This window comes from Narcine bancroftii, chromosome 3, assembly GCF_036971445.1.
Source record: "Narcine bancroftii isolate sNarBan1 chromosome 3, sNarBan1.hap1, whole genome shotgun sequence".
Taxonomy (NCBI): Eukaryota; Metazoa; Chordata; class Chondrichthyes; order Torpediniformes; family Narcinidae; genus Narcine; species Narcine bancroftii.
This window is the reverse complement of record NC_091471.1, coordinates 212,691,478-212,707,687: the sequence shown is the minus strand read 5'-3', so window position 1 is coordinate 212,707,687 and position 16,210 is coordinate 212,691,478. Positions and strand designations below refer to the sequence as shown.

Below are 16,210 nucleotides of genomic sequence, written 5' to 3'. Positions count from 1 at the left end.
TAATACCATTAGTTTCAAGATAATTATTGGATGGGATAGGTCTGGTGAGATTCTAAACTGGAGAAAGCCCAATTTAGAAGTGTCAGAAAGGATCTGGCAAGTGTGGATTGGAACAAGTTGTTTTCTGGCAAAGGTAACATTTTGAGAGCACTGTGTTTGTATGTTCCTGTCAGAATTAAAAGGAAGACTAACAGGTGTAGGGAACCTTGGCTTTCGAGAAATATTAAAACTCTGGTTCAGAAGGAGGTGCATTGGAGGTACAGGGAGCAAGGAGCAAAAGAGGTCATTGAGGAGTACAAGGTGCAAGAAAACACTGAAGAAAGAAATCTACAGTTATTCTGGCAGCAAGGCAAGGTGAAGGAAAATTTCAAATGTTTCTAAAGTTGCGATAATTTAAAAACAAAAGGCTAGCAAGGGACAATATTGATCCTCTTGAAAATCCCAGTGATGGTCAGAAATGGGGAGATCTTAAAAGGACTTTTTCCATCTGCATTTAGTCAGGAGACAGAGTCAACAGAAGTGACATAAAACAGTAATAAGGTCATGCACCCGACTTAGAACAGAGGGCAGGAGTCGGGATTCAGTGAGCAGGCAGCAATAGGAAGCAAAGCTCATTAGAACAGCCACTAAGGAGTTGTTTGTGTATGTATGGGACCCAGAGGCTTTAACTTGAGGGGCTTCGGTGAGCAGATGCTGAGGAACTGGAGTTAGCAGGTGACAATAGCCCAAAAGAGAGAAGGAAAGGATTTAGCATGAAGGCACAGGTATGGCAGGCAGGATCACATAAGGTTTTTCCTTATTTCACAGAGGGAGCAGTGGGAATGGCAGACAAAGCAGGGGTTATGCTTGTCTTGCACCAGTGACACTGATGACTACACTTGCAGGCGGGTGCATCTATTTGCAGCTTCATACAGACCTTGTGAGTGAACTGGAGCTGGAGTTAGATGAACTCCAGATCATTCGGGAGACTGAGGGGGGGGGGGGGGGTTCATAGACAGGAGTTACAGGGACACTATCACACCTAGAAGGCAGGAGGAGGGTAGATGGGTGAAAGTCAGGAAAGGGCAAAGGAACAGGCAGACAATAGACAGTGCAGGGCACCCCTGTGGCCGTTCCTTTCACAATAACAAAGTATACTATTTTGGATACTGTTGAGGGGGACGACCTACCAAGCACAAGCCACAGTGATCAGGTTTCTGGCACGGAGACTGGTCCTGTGGTTAAAAATGGAAAGGAGGAGAAGAGGTGAGCTGTAGTGAGAGGGAAATCAATAGATAGTGGACAGATAAAAGGTTCTGTGGACAAGATCAAGACTCCGGGATGGCAATGTGCCTCCCTGGTACCAGCTGTCTCTGATTGAGTCCACGGCATTTTCAAGAAGGATGAGCAACAAGGCATCATGGTCCAAGTAAGGACCAATGACATGGGTAGGAAGGGTGACGAGGTGCTAAGTTGAAGGTCAGGACCTCCAGGGTTGTGTTCTCAGGATTGCTACCTGTGCCATGTGCTGAGGTTAGAAGTAGGAGGATAATGGAGCTTAGCATGTAGCTTAGGACATAGTGCAGGAGGGAGGGCTTCAGATTTCTGGATCATTGGGCTCTCTTCCAGGGAAGGTGGGATCTGTTCCGATAGGACAGTTTGCCTCTGAACTGGAGGGGGACTAATATCCTTGCAAGAAGGTTTGCTCCTGCTGCTCTGGGGAGTTTAAACTACATTGGCAGGAGGATGGGAACCAGAGTGCTAGAGCAGATAATGTAGTTGTGGAATGAGATGTTAAGCCTGAAGAAAAGGACAGGAATCAAAAGGTTGTATGTGATAGAAATAATGTACTGAGATGCTTCTATCTTAATCCAAGGAATATTGCAGAAAAGATGGATAACCTTAGAACATTGATTGGCATGTGGAATTATGATATTATGGCCATTAGTGAGACTTGGTTGCAAGAGGGGCAGGACTGGCAACTCAATGTTCTGGGGTTCTATGTCAGATACAATAGAGGGAGAAGGATGAAAGGGGCAGGAGTGGCATTACTTGTCACGGAAAATATCACAATTGTGCTCAGACGTTGTGTAGGTTGGGACTTTATTCCCTGGAAAATCACAGAATGAGGGGAGATTTGATAGAGGTATACAAAATTATTTGGCATATAGATAGGGTAAATGCAAGTAAGCTTTTCCCATGAGGTTAGGTTTGATATAAACTAGAGGACAAGGGTTAAGGGTGAATGGTGAAATCACAACATCACAAGATATAGGAGCAGAAGGAGGCCTATTGGCCATCGAGTCAACTCTGCTATTCTAATCATGAGCTGCTACATCCTCCCATTTAGCCCCACTCCCCGGCTTTCTCCCTGTAACACTTGATACCCTGACTAATCAAATACCTGTTAATCTCTGCCTTAAATACACCCAACAACCTCACTTCTACAGCTGCCTGTGGCAACAAGTTCCACAGACTCACAACTTTGTGACTAAATAAAAATTTCCACATCTCTTGTTATAAATTGACACCCTTTTATACTGAAGTTGTGCCTTCTTGTTCTAAAATCATGGGAAACATCCTTGCCACATCTACTCTGTTTAGGCTTTTCAGCCTTTGAAATACCTCCATGAGGTCCCCCCTCACCTGTCCGTACTCCAACAAGTAGTCATTCCTTATATGCTAACCCTTTCATTCTAATAAATCTTCTCTGAACCATCTCCAACACCAGAAAATCTTTTCTCAAATAAGGTGCCCAAAACTGTACTTTATAGTGATATATTGTCAACATTACATCCCTGTTCTTATATGCTATCCCTCTAGAAATGAATGCCAATGTTGCATTTGCCTTCTTCACCAGTGACTCAACCAGGTTCATCTTTAGGGTATCCTGCATGAACACTCCCAAGTCCCTTTGCACCTTGGAATTTTGAATTTTATCCCCATTTAAATAATAGTTCACCTGTCTATATCTTCTACCAAAGTGCATGCCAGTACACTTCCCAACATTGTATTTTATGTGCCACCTCTTTGCCCATTTCCCTAATCTATCCAAGTCTCCCTGCAACCTTTCAGTGTTCTCAGCACCACCCACCCCACCACCTATTTTGGTATCAACTGCAAATTTAGCAACAAAGCCATCTATTCCATAATCCAAATCATTATTATACAATGTAAAAAGCAGTCCCTTCAGAACACCACTGGTAACCGGTATTCCTGGTTTCTCTTTCCTGCCGATCAGCCAATGCTTTACCCATGGTAGTATCCTTCATGTAATTCCATGGGCTCTCATCTTGTTTAGTGCCTTATGTGTGGCACCTTGTCGGAGGCCTTCTGAAAGTCCAAATACACAACATCCACTGCATCTCCTGTCTATCCTACCTGTGATATCCTCAAATAATTGCAATAGGTTTGTCAGGCATGATTTTCCTTTAAGGAAACCGTGCTGACTTGGGTCTGTCTTTTAATGTAACTCTAGGTGCTTCTTAACCTCCCTTGAGAATCGACTCCAACAGATTCCCAACCACCAACGTCAGGCTAATAATCTATAAGTAAAACATGAAAGTCTGCAGACATTATGGTTGAAGTAAAAACACAATGCTGGAGAAACTCAGCTGGTCAAACAGGGTACTTTATATAGCAAAGATAAAGATGCAGAACTTGAGCCCTTCATCAAGGCATGGAAAACAGTTGACAGACGTCCAAACAAAATGGTAGCGGGCAAAGGGCAGGGGAGGAGCATGGCCCCAAAGGCAGGAAATGATAGGTGGATAAGGGAGGGAGAGCACATCAGCAAGCAGGGGGAGGAGTGATGGCCCTGTGAATGGAGAGAAGGAGGTGGAGAGATGGAAGAAAGAAGACAAAGGGAAAAGGAATGGAGGTAGAATGCAGAAACTGGAGAAGTCAATGTTAATGCCATCCAGTTGGAGAGTGCCCAAACAGAAATCAGGTCTTGGTGGGATAGTACATGAGGCCATGAACAGATATGTGAGCAAGGGAGTGGGGCGTGGAATTGAAGTGGTTGGCCACTGAAAGATTCCTGTCACTGATATAGACAGAGTGAAGGTGCTCAATTAAATGATATCCCAGTCTGCACCCTGTCTCTCCGACGAAGAGAAGGCCACAACGGGACCACTGTATACAGTGGATGACCCTTGCAGATACACAAGTGACATGTTGCTTCACTTGAAAGGACTGTTTGTCGACCATAATGATGACGAGAGAGGAAGCGTGGGTGCAAGTATAGTACTTCATGCGGCCGCAGGGGAAGGTGACGAAAGGGGCAGTGCAAATGGTGGGGAAGGATTAGTGGATGAGAAGTCACGGAGGGAGTGGTCCCTACAGAAGGCAGAGAGGAGAGGAGAGGGGAAGATGTGTTGAATCATGTTGTAGGTGGCGGAAATTACAGAGGATAATGTGTTGGATATGGAGGCTCGGAGGGTGGCAGGTAAGGACAAGGGGAATCCTGTGTTTGTTATGTCTAGAGGCATCTGTTCTCAAGAGGAGATCTTCTAGTCCAGATCATCTGAAATGCCTGCCTTCTTCCACAAACATGGCTTCCCTTCCACCACTATCAACTCAGCCCTCACATCTCCTCCATTTCCTGCTTATCTGCCCTGCCCCCTGTCCCTAGATGTAATAAATACAGGATTCCCCTGTCCTTACCTACTACCCCACTAGTCTCCCATCCAATACATTATCCTCTGTAATTTCTGTAACCTACAACAGGATCCCACCACCAGGCACATCTTCTCCTCTCTGCCTTGTGTAGGGACCGCTCTCCCCGTGACTCCCTCATCCAGTCATCCCTCCCTGCCAATTCCTCCAATGGCACCTTCGCTGTGGCTACAGGAAGTGCCACACCTGCGCCCACACTGCCTCCCTCACCACAATTATGGGCCCCTAACAGTCCTTTCAAATGAAGCAACACTTCACTTGTGTATCCACAGGAGTGATCTACTGCATCTGGTGCTCCCTTCTCAACATCGGAGAGTCTGGGTGCAGATCGGGAGATGGCTTTGCTGAGAACCTTTGCTTTGTCCTTATCAGTGACAGGGACCTCCAAATGGCCAACAATTTTAATTCTGTGTCACACTCCATAATCATATGTCTATCCATGGCCTCATGTACTATCCCATCAAAACCTCCCTTAAGTTGTAGGAACAACACCTGATTTTCCATCTGGTCACTCTCCAGTCAGATGGCATTAAGGTCGACTTCTCCAGTTTCTACTAAATTACTCTCCACTCTTCCTCCCTTCCCCTGTCTTCTTTTCCTTATTTCTACTCCTCCTTCCTTCTCCATTCACAGGGTCATCTCTCCTCCCTGTTTGCTGCTGTGCCCTCCCTCCCTTATCCACCTATTACCTCCTGCCTGTGGGACCATGCTCTTCTCCGCCCCTCCCATCTACCATTTTGTTTGTTCTTGCACCTGCGGACATACCTCGATGAAGGGCTCAAGCCTGAAACGTCGGTTATGTATCTTTATCGTTGCTTCACCAAGTACCCTGTTTGACCAGCTGAGTTTCTCCAGCATTGTGTTTTTAATAGGCCTATAATTTTCTTACTACTGCCTCGCTCCTTTCGTAAACAGCGGAATGATGTTTGCGATCCTCCAGTCCCACCGGAACCACACCAGAATCCATTGATTCCTTGAAGATCATTACCAATGCCTCCACAATCTCTACACCTACCTCAGGGGAATATTTTCACTTAGTGGGTGGTGAGTGTGTAGAATTATCTATCAGATGGTAGTGGATATAGGTTTGATTTAAACAACTTTAGATAGATACATGAATGGGAATGAGGGCTATGGCTCAAGCGCTGGTTGCTGGGACGAGATGGAATAACAGCTCAGCATGGATTAGATGGGCCGAATGGCCTGTTTCTATGGCTCTATTTTAAAGGAATACTTACATCAAAACCTTTACTGATGCATGCCAGCACTGCATCTAGACAAATAAGGGTCCCTGAACGACCAATTCCTGCACTGCAGTGGGTAATTAAGGGGCCCACACGTTCAATGCTTCTCAAGGAGGTAAGGAAATCAACTAATTGTTCTGGTTGCCCTGGAGTCCCATGGTCTGGCCAGGCAGTGAAGTTCAGGTGAGTTACTTGTCGTGACTCATTGCTCTGTAGAAATAAACGGATAGCTTTAATCACAGAATTCAAAATACAACACAATTCCCATCCAGAAGTAACAAGTAATCAAATGGAAATGTGAGGTCCAGTACTCCTTTAGACCCAAAGACTAGATGTGTTAAACTTATATCCACCAGATACAGATAACTTAGGCCTGTCAGTCTTCTGGTAGAGACCCATACACTGAAGTTTAGGGAAATCTGGGTCAACTGGCTTCTGTTTTAAAGAATTGAGCAGCTGGCACCTTAATTTTAATTTAATTTTTATTAAATTTACAGATACTGCATGGTACAGGTCCTTCTGGCCTCCATCCACGTGACCAATGAATGTTGCAAGGCAAGGAGCTGTACCAGCATTTGTGATACATGGTGCATCACCACAGATATCAAACCGTTTTGTGTTATTCTAAAGAAACAAATCAATATAGTTCAGATACATATTTTCACATACCCAGGTGTCTTTCATCTCTATTTTCCGAATAATAAATTCTTCCAGTTGTTGAGTCTTCCAAAGGATTATATTCATTCTGTTGTTTATCATCATCGACTGTTCCTGAACCTCTGGCCAGTACCGTTGACATTTGACCTTTCCTCCTTCGACCTCCTGGGTCATCATGGCAATGACGTTAGATTCCTGTTCCCAAACCATTTGCCAGAAGTCTGCAACTGTGTGAGGTAGTGGTCCTTGACATGCAATATATGTGCAGACATCTTTCTCCAAAGGAATCTTGATAAAGCTGGCATTAATGTATCCACAGTCTTCTCCAAGAGGAACTAGAGTGGCATCATCTACAATTAAAATCCAAATGATTGAATAATTATTTTTCACATTCTACTCAATTTGGGGCCCTACTTCAACAATGAGATGGAGTGGTGGATTGTGTAAAAGAATATAAAAGTCATTCATTCTTTCCTAAAGTTATGTGAACAATTGTCATAATTCTTCCATCAAATCCAGTCAGTTTTATGGGTTTTTAGAAATGAGGGGGGGGGGGGGAGAAGGGAATAAAAACAGAAAATACTGGAAACATTCATCAAATCTGATGACATCTAGGGAAAAAATAAACGTTTCAATTTTTAAAAATGGCGACGCTGCCGGCACTGTGCTGGTGCAGACACGGAGAGAGCAAAGGCACAGCACTCCTCTGCAGGGTTCCACCGGCCAGTCCTATTACCAAGAGCTCTGTACAGGTTTTCAAAGGCCCATTAAAGGAGCTAATTGTGGTTTATTTTAAAATCCTTCACCTACGGGTCTGGGTCCAAGATGGACATGCCTGTGCCAGCAGTGGCCTCGAGGGGCTGCAGCCTCCAGAGAAGCAGAGGATTGGTCCTGTGCACCAGTAAAAGGGAGAACACTCTCTGCTGAAAAGGAGAAGCAGAGGAGATGTCTCATGGTCAAAGGACTCACACCAGACTGCGGACTGCTAGAGACTGGCTCGAGACTGGCTGAAGGTGTACCAGGTATCAGAACTGGGATGAGTGAGGTGTTGAGGGTGAGAGGGGGCCTTGGGCACTGTAGGCCTCATTTTCATGTCAGAGGTTCAGACCTGAAGCTTGGTTGCAGAAGGGGCAGGGCTGGCAGCTCAATGTTCCGGACTTCTGTTGCTTTAGACGTGATAGAAATGGGTGGGATGAAAAGGGGTGGAGTGGCATTGCTCATCAGGGAAAATAGCACTGCTGTTCTCCGGCATGACAAACCAGAGGGCTTGTCTATTGAGGCTGAATGGGTGGAGCTGAGGAACTGGAAAGGTATGACCACATTCATGGGGTTGTAATATAGACCGTCCAATATGTCAACAATGACAAATCTGTAGAGAGACAGCAGACAACTGGAGGAAATATAAAGCTGTGATAGTAAGAGATTTTAATTTTCCACATATTGACTGAGCCTCCCATACTGTAAAAGGGCTGGATGCCTTGGAGATTGTCAAATGTGTTCAGGAAAGTTTCTAATATTTAGGGGTACCAACTAGAGAGAGTGTAATACTGGAACTCCTATTAGGGAACAAGTCAGGACAGGTGACGAAAGTATGTGTTGGGGAACATTTTGGGTCCAGTGATCATAATGCCATTAGTTTCAAGTTAATTATGGAGAAGGATAGGTCTGGGCCTCAGGTTGAGATTCTCAATGGGAGAAAGGCCAATTCTGAGGAAATGAGAAAGGATCTGGAATGCATGAATTGGGGTGCTGTTTTCAGGCAAGGATGTGCGAGATAAGTGAAGGACCTTTAAAGGTGAAATTTTGAGAGTACAGAGCTTGTATGTTCCCGTCAGGATTAAAGGCAAAGAAAAATGGTATAGGGAACCTTGGGGTTTCAAGGGATATTGGGGATCTGGTTCGGAAGGTGAATAGCAAGTAAAGGCAACATGGAGAAAATGAAGTACTTGAGTATATAAAATAAAAGAAAAACCTCTAGAAAGAAATCAGGAAGGATAAAAGAGGTTTAGAGGTTTATTTGGCAGACAACGTGAAGGAAAATCCTCAGGGTTTCTACATGTATATTAAGAGCAAAAGAATAGTAAGGAACAAAATTGGTCCCCTTGAGATCAGAGTACAGAGTGGACAGCTTTGTATGGAGCTAATAGAAACTGGAGAGATCTTAAATGTTTTTTTTTCCAATCGGTATTCACTCAGGAGACACCAAGTTGTGGGAAGTAAGAAAAACAAGCAGTGGGGTCAAGGAATCTATACAGATTAAAGAGGAGGAAAAGCTGCTGCCTTGGAGCAAATAAGAGTGGATAAATCCCTGGGGCTTGACAAGATATTCCCTTCAACCTTGAGGGAAGCTACTGTAGAAATTGCAGGGGCCCTGGCAGAAATATTTAAAATGTCCTTAGCCACGGTGATAGTGCCAGAACAGCTCATGTTGTTCTGTTGCTTAAAAGACTCCAAACCTAACTCTGGAAATTTGAAGCTGGTGAGCCTGATGTCAGTAGTTGGTAAATTATTGGAAGGTATTCTAAGAGATCAGATTTACAATTTGTATAGCCATGGCTGATTAGGGAAAGTCAACATGGCTTTGTGCGTTGCAGGTCGTAATTAACCAACCTTAGAGTTCTGAGGAGGTTACCAGGATGGTTGACGAAGGAAAGATTGTGGATGTTGTCTACATGGACTTTATTAAGGCCTTTGACAAGGTCCCACATGAGAGGTTCGTCAGGAAGGTTCAGATGCGAGGTGTTCATGGTGAAGTAGTGAAATGGATTTGACAATGGGTGGATAGGAGAAGCCAGAGAGTAGTGGAGGATGAATGTTTCTCAGATTAGAGACGTATGTCTAGTGGTGTGCCTCAGGAATTGGTGCTGGGCCCATTGTTGTTTGTCATCTATATCTACAGCAGCAACTTGAAGACACATGGCAACCTGTGGTATGCAGAAGCCAACTATGTATAGAGAAAGAGATTCTTGCCAGCACTTATCATGTGAAAGGTTCCATATTTTTGGACAAGCTTTTGAAGTGGAGACAGACCATAAACTATTGGTCTCAATGACTGTCCCATGAGAGCACAGCCCATGTCGATACGATGTGAAAATGATCTACATGCCAGGAAAATACATGTTTGCAGCTGATGCTCTGTCTCAAGCAGTTGACAAGGAAGATAAGAGCGACCAAGAGGTTATTGCAGAGATACGAGCCTATGTTGATATGATTATCAGTTCACTTCCAGTATCCCAGGTTAGAAAAGAGCAGATGAGGAAAGCAACAGAGACAGATGAAACAATGAAAGAGCTCTAAGATACATAGAGAAAAGATGATGAGCAGGTAAGAATGATTGCACAATGGTTATTAGGGATTACTGGGCATGGAGAGATGAACTGTCAGTTGTGAAATATATAGTCTTCAAAGGGAACAGAGTTGTGATTCATTCCAGTGTTGCTACACAAGGAAATGCTCCAGAAGATACACAAAGGACATTTTGGTGAGGAAAAATGCAAACATAGAGGTGATGTACTAGCCAAGAATGAACCAAGACATAAGCTAGTCCATTGCTTCATGTGAAATATGCCTTACCTATAAACCAAAGCAGTAAGTAGAGCCACTTACACCACACCCTGTACCTAACCAGCTGTACTTCAAAGTTTTGTTGACTTTGGAGTAGGTTTGCTTGACTATAATGGGAAGAATCATATAGTCGTAACAAACTATTTTTCCAATTACCCAGATATTAGCAACACTGCAGTCAACATCCAACAAAGCAGTTAATGGTTTCATGAAAAGTGTGTTGGCAAGGCATGGAGTTCCTTGTGAAGTCGTATCAGACAAAGGTTCACAATTTTCGAGCAGTGAATTTGAGTCCTTTGCCAATACTTGGGGGTTTCAGCATTTTACTTTAAGCCCACATCACCCAAACTCTAATGGCCTAGCAGAGAGTACTGTAAAGGTGGTGAAGAGCCTCATGAAGAAAGCGCGATGGACAAAAGGATTTCCACAGAAGTCTAATGATTTACAGAAGTGAACCACTACAGAATGGCCTTTCTCCAGCCCATATGCTGATGGGTTAACATATAAGGACCAACCGTCCAATGCCTGAAAATCTGTTGGCACCTAAAGGAGCACACAAGGTCAAACAGGCTAAAATGGAAGAGAAAGTAAAACAGAAACAGTATAATGACAAGACTACGAAAAGCCTACCAGTCCTGAAACCGGGAATTCCAGTGCGAATCTGAGATCATAATTCTGGCACATGTGCATTGCCACGACATGTGCAAGAGGAAATAGATCCATATTCCTACCAGATCCAGATGGAGGGAGGGACTCCTCTGAGAAGGAACCACGTGGACCTACGACAACAAGCTCCAAACCATAGCTGTGACACGTCACCTGTCAGTACACAAAAGGGTCCAGCACAGGAAGAAAAGGAGCATATTGAGACTAAGTCTAAGACACTCAGTCTAATGCAGGAAATGCAAGCAGTGCACTAGTGGAAACACAGCAGACCAAAAAGGACCTGATTGAAAGGTGCTGAGTGGAAAGAGACTGACCATGGAATGTATATTACCCTTGTTATGTGGACATAGTATTGTGTTTGTGTTTTTTTAAAAAAGGGAACAGATGTGTTATTATGACAAAAGGCAAAGGAGGAAAAACCCAACACCCAACCCCAACCAACCAATTTTCCCCTGCAGCCGCTGCAACTGTGTCTGCCTGTCCCGCATCGGACTTGTCAGCCACAAATGAGCCTGCAGCTGACGTGGACTTTTACCCCCTCCATAAATCTTCGTCCGCGAAGCCAAGCCAAAGACAGACATATAAGAACTACATTTCCCTGCATACAATGGCTGGGCAGAAACCGGAAGTGGATATGTCAGGAGACATAGGAGTTGTTGGTGAATCTCGGTTAAGTGTTAAACCCACCTAAGGTTGTTCTTAAAAGAACAAACATAACACTGGGATGTTATGATTAAGTTGTATAAGACATTGGTGAGGCCAAATTTAGAGTATTGTGCGCAGTTTTGGTCACGCAACTCCAGGAAACATATCAATAAGATGGAACCAGTGCAGAGAAGATTTACTAGGATGTTGCCTGGACTTCAGGAACTGAGTTACAGGGAAAGGTTAATCAGCAGAAGACTTTATTCCCTGGAGCGTAGGAGAATGAGGGGAGATTTGATAGAGGCATTTCAAATTATGAGGGGGATAGACAGAGTAGATGTAAATAGGCTTTTTCCACCGAGGGTAGGTGAGATACAAACCAGAGGACATGGATTAAGGGTGAAAGGGGAAAAGTTTAAGGGGAACATGTGGGGAAACTTCTTCACACAGAGAGTGGTGGGAGTGTGGAATGAGCTTCCAGCTGAAGTGGTGAATCCGGGTTCATTTTTAATGTTTAAGAAGAATTTGGACAGGTACATGGATGGGAGAGGTATGGAGGGCTATGGACTGAAGAACTATATTCAGTATTCGGAGATTTACCGTTACCAAACTTTCAGATGTTGAAATAAATAGTGCACAAAAAATGGGTGGTCTGAATCTGTTGTCATAAAGAGCTAATATTTCATTGTATTTGTTTCACTATTTGATTTCATTTATTCTTGTTTTTCAAATAGCCCAAATAAACTAAACTTCACAATTGCTTTGATTTTTTCCCAGAAACAGTAAAATTCCAGTCTTATGCTGTCTGACCATTTGGAAATCCTGATGTCGGCTCACTCAGTGATACCAACAATTTCCATTCACTAAGGAGTGGACAGCCATCATTGCCACCTCTCACATGCTGGAGTCTTGGTTCTTGAACATCATTCCTATTCACCACACCTCTGGTTCCCAAATTCACCAACAACTCACCGGATTCCCAGATTCAGCATCCCCAATTATTCAGCAGCCCTGGTCCCTATACTCCCCAACATGTGCTGTTCAGGTACTCATCCAATTTATTTATGGGGCCCACATTCCCGTTCTCCACTTCATTCATTAGGGCCTCATCCCTGTTCTCCATTCACTGGGGCACTCCTTCCCATTCTCCATTCATCAGGATTTAATTCCCATTCTCCATTCACCAGAACCTATTCCCGCCCCATTCTATTCACCAGGGCACTCATCCCTGTTCTCCATTCATTGGAACCTCTTTCCCATTCTCCATTCACTCAGACCTCTTTTCCATTCTCCATTCCATTCACCACGTCCTCATCCTCCTTCTCCATTCACCAGGCCCTCATTCCCATTCTCCATTCACCGGGCCCTCATCCCAATTCCTCACTCACTAGGGCCTCATTCCTGTTCTTCATTCACTGGGGGCTCATCCCCATTCCCAACTCTCTGGGGCCTCATTCCCATTCTCCATTCACTGGGGGCTCATTCCCATTCTTTATTCACCGAGGGCCTCACACCTGGGCTCCTATTTATATTTCCCGGTTCTGTTATCTGAGCTTTTCTGAAACTAATTGGGCTCCTGTAAATGTCAATGTGTACACTATTTAAAAAACGTAAATTAAAAGCTTGTTGAAGAATAAATAACATGCAATAGTTTGGAAATTCTGCCAGACTGCTGTGATCCAAGTCCCAAACATACCATTTAAGAACCATTGCTGATCAAAGACACACACACACACACACACACACACACACACACACACATACGATGTATGTACTGGGTTGTGCAAGTATGTCTGTTTGTTTTTCTGTTTGTCTGTTCTCCATGCAAATCAATATGGAGCTCTCTAGAAATGTCCAAGGAGGTTCAGTAGGGGTTATATTTGATGCCGACAGCCATGACCATTTTGAATTCAACCTTTAAGGTCATATGAAGTTCAAAAGTGTTTTTTTACCAGCTTGCGCTGACTTGTACTTCTGTTTCCTATAATTGTGGTGACATTTGATGCTGAATGTCATTAAGGTTATATAAAGTTCAAAACAAAAAGATTTGACCTTGCACCAGGGACATCTCAATTAGTTACAGTGCTGTGCATCAATGTACGTTCAGAACAAAAACAAGTTGCCAAACTCAGTTCAATATGGGCCCAAATAAGTGAAGCAACATTGGCAGAAGCTCTTCACAAGCCCATAGAGTTAGACAAAGGAGAAAGCGAGAGACATCAGAGGAACATCAGGCTCGCCTCACTGTTGATGCTTCCAGGCAAACAAGGAGCAGGCAGCAGGAAACAGAACAGCAGTGTTACAGCCGCCTCAGTGCTCAGTCCCCAGGCACACAAGGACCAGGCAGCAGGAAACTGAGGAACAACGTCAAGCCCACCTCAGTGCTGATGCCACCAGGCATTCCATGAGCAGATAACAAGAGTCTGCTGAGGAAAAACAAGCAAGACTCCAAGGCACATGAAGAAAAGCCATCAGCCGAAGGGCAGCACTATTTACTACCACCAACCTGCTAAATGCAGCATTCAATTACTCAGTTGACATTGAGTATGCAGAATTACCATTAAGTTTTTTGGGTAATTTGTTTCAACCATGTAGTCAACAACCGAGTGTTTTATTTCCCAGACAAAACCAGGTTGTGTATACACATATACTTACATATGTGTACAGCATTAATATATTATATATATATATATGTGCACACGTGCACACACACACACACACACACACACACACACACACACACACACACACACACACACACACACACACACACACACACACACACACACACACACACAAAAACCTGAAAAGCCCGGTTTTTTTTTGTACTTACAAGGTAGTATATTTTTATATCGGTTCTTCCTCCGATTGTCTTTTGTTTTTCCGATTAAACATTCATCTAAAGGCTTCAGATCCTGCAGATGCTATTGAAGCATACCATTTAGGTCAATAACTGAACAGAGGATATCACAACACAACACTGGCCTTTTGCCCCACAATTGGTGCTGGCCAATATAAATTGATACCCCAATCAATCTGACCCTCCCCTCCATTTCGGGCTTTCACACCCTATTTTTCTTACATCCATGTGCCTATCGAAGAGTCTTTCAAGTGTCCCAGTTGTATGAGCATGTATCATCAACCCCAGCAGGACAGCTTGTGTAAAAAATCTACCACGACCATCTCCTCTGAATTTTCCTCCACTCACCTTAAACAGATGATCTCTGGTATTGGCCATTGCCATCCTGGAATAAAAAGCTGGCTGCTCACCCTATCTATACCTCTTATAAGGTAATATATATCTCTATTCCGTCACTTCATTCTCCATTGCTCCAAAGAGAAAACCCTAGCTCAACTATAAATCATGTTCTCCAATCAAGGCAGCATCCTGGTAATTCTCCTTTTCCTATAATGAGGTGTCCAGAACTGAACACAATTCTATGCGTAATCTAATCAGAGTTTTATGGAGCTGTAATATTACCTCACCATTAGAACTCAGTCCCCCAACTAATGAAGGCCAGCGCATCATACACCTTTTCGATCATCCTATCAACATTTGCGGAAACTTTGAAGGATCCCTGGAGTTTAGCCCACAAGATCTCTCTGTTTAACACTGCAAAGCATTCTGCCTTTAATCATGTACTCAGTCGTCAAGTTTCATCTTACAAAGTGTATTATTTCCGGATTGCACTCCATCTGCCAAACTCTGTATCTTGCATATATTCTGTTGTAACCTACAACAATCTTCCACACTCTCCAAAATGCCTTCATCCTTCGAGTCATCTGGAAACTTACTGACTCTACTTTTTCATCTAAGTAATTTATAAACACTAAGAGCAAGTGGCCAGAACAGATCCTGATAGAACACACTAGCCACTGACTTCTTGCCAGAATACGCTCTATATACTCTCACCCTCTGCTTTCTGCAGGCATATAAATAAATAAACAGACACATAAATAAATAAATTTGGTGGGCACGCCCATTCTAAATCTACACATTCAAGATTCCATGGATCCCATGGCTCATGGCATTTTGAAGGAACCTACCATGAGGAACCTTGTCAAACGATTAACCAAAATCCATAACCACCACATCCATCGTCCAACCTTTATCAATTTGTTTTGACGCATCCTCGAAAAACTCAATGAGGCTTGGACACATGACCTTCCCCTCACAAAGCTATATTGGCTACCCCTAATATGATTATGGTTTATAAATGCTCATAAAATCTGTACCTAAGAATCCTCTCCAGTGGTTTGCAGACCACTGTTGTGAGACTCAGTGGTCTATTCTCCCTATTGCCTTTCTTAATAATGGACCAGCGTTTGCCATTCTCCAATCCTCCAGTATCACTCCTATAACCAAGAAGGACACAAAGATCATTGCCAATGCCCCAGCAATCTCTTCCCTTGTTTCCCTCAGTAAGCTGGGGTACCTATCCCATACAGACCCGGGGACTCTATCTATATTGTTTTTCAGAAGTTCCAATAGTTTATTTAACAAAACACAGCCCAATACCTTGATTTATAAGTAATGGAAATGATGTCAAACTCAGAAAGTTGGGCTCTATGCTAGCATATTTGTGAGTACTGCTGCCTTAGAGCTCCAGGGACCTTACCCTGTGTGTCACTGGTGTGAAATTGGCATATTCTTCCTGTGATCATGTGGGTTTCTGCCCAGTACTCTGTAGTTAATGAGAACATTTCTACTCTTCTCAATTCTAAATATCTTTCCCCATATCAGAAGCCATGGTTTCCTTATTCTAGACTTGCCAGCC

The 16,210-nt window shown here is 43.6% G+C and overlaps 1 protein-coding gene across 8 annotated transcripts in view; it reads right to left on the bottom strand.

Annotated features, from left to right (window-relative positions):
- ptpn13 (protein tyrosine phosphatase non-receptor type 13) overlaps positions 1–16,210 on the bottom strand; it is a 384,832-nt gene that overhangs the window by 3,366 nt on the left and 365,256 nt on the right. For all 8 annotated transcript variants that reach the window (XM_069926529.1, XM_069926531.1, XM_069926532.1 and 5 more), the window contains 3 exons: positions 14,266–14,356; positions 6,570–6,907; positions 5,895–6,110 (listed from right to left, as the gene is read on the bottom strand). In XM_069926529.1, coding sequence (XP_069782630.1) covers positions 5,895–6,110; positions 6,570–6,907; positions 14,266–14,356 — 645 coding nt within the window. The remainder of the gene's footprint in view (positions 1–5,894; positions 6,111–6,569; positions 6,908–14,265; positions 14,357–16,210) is intronic.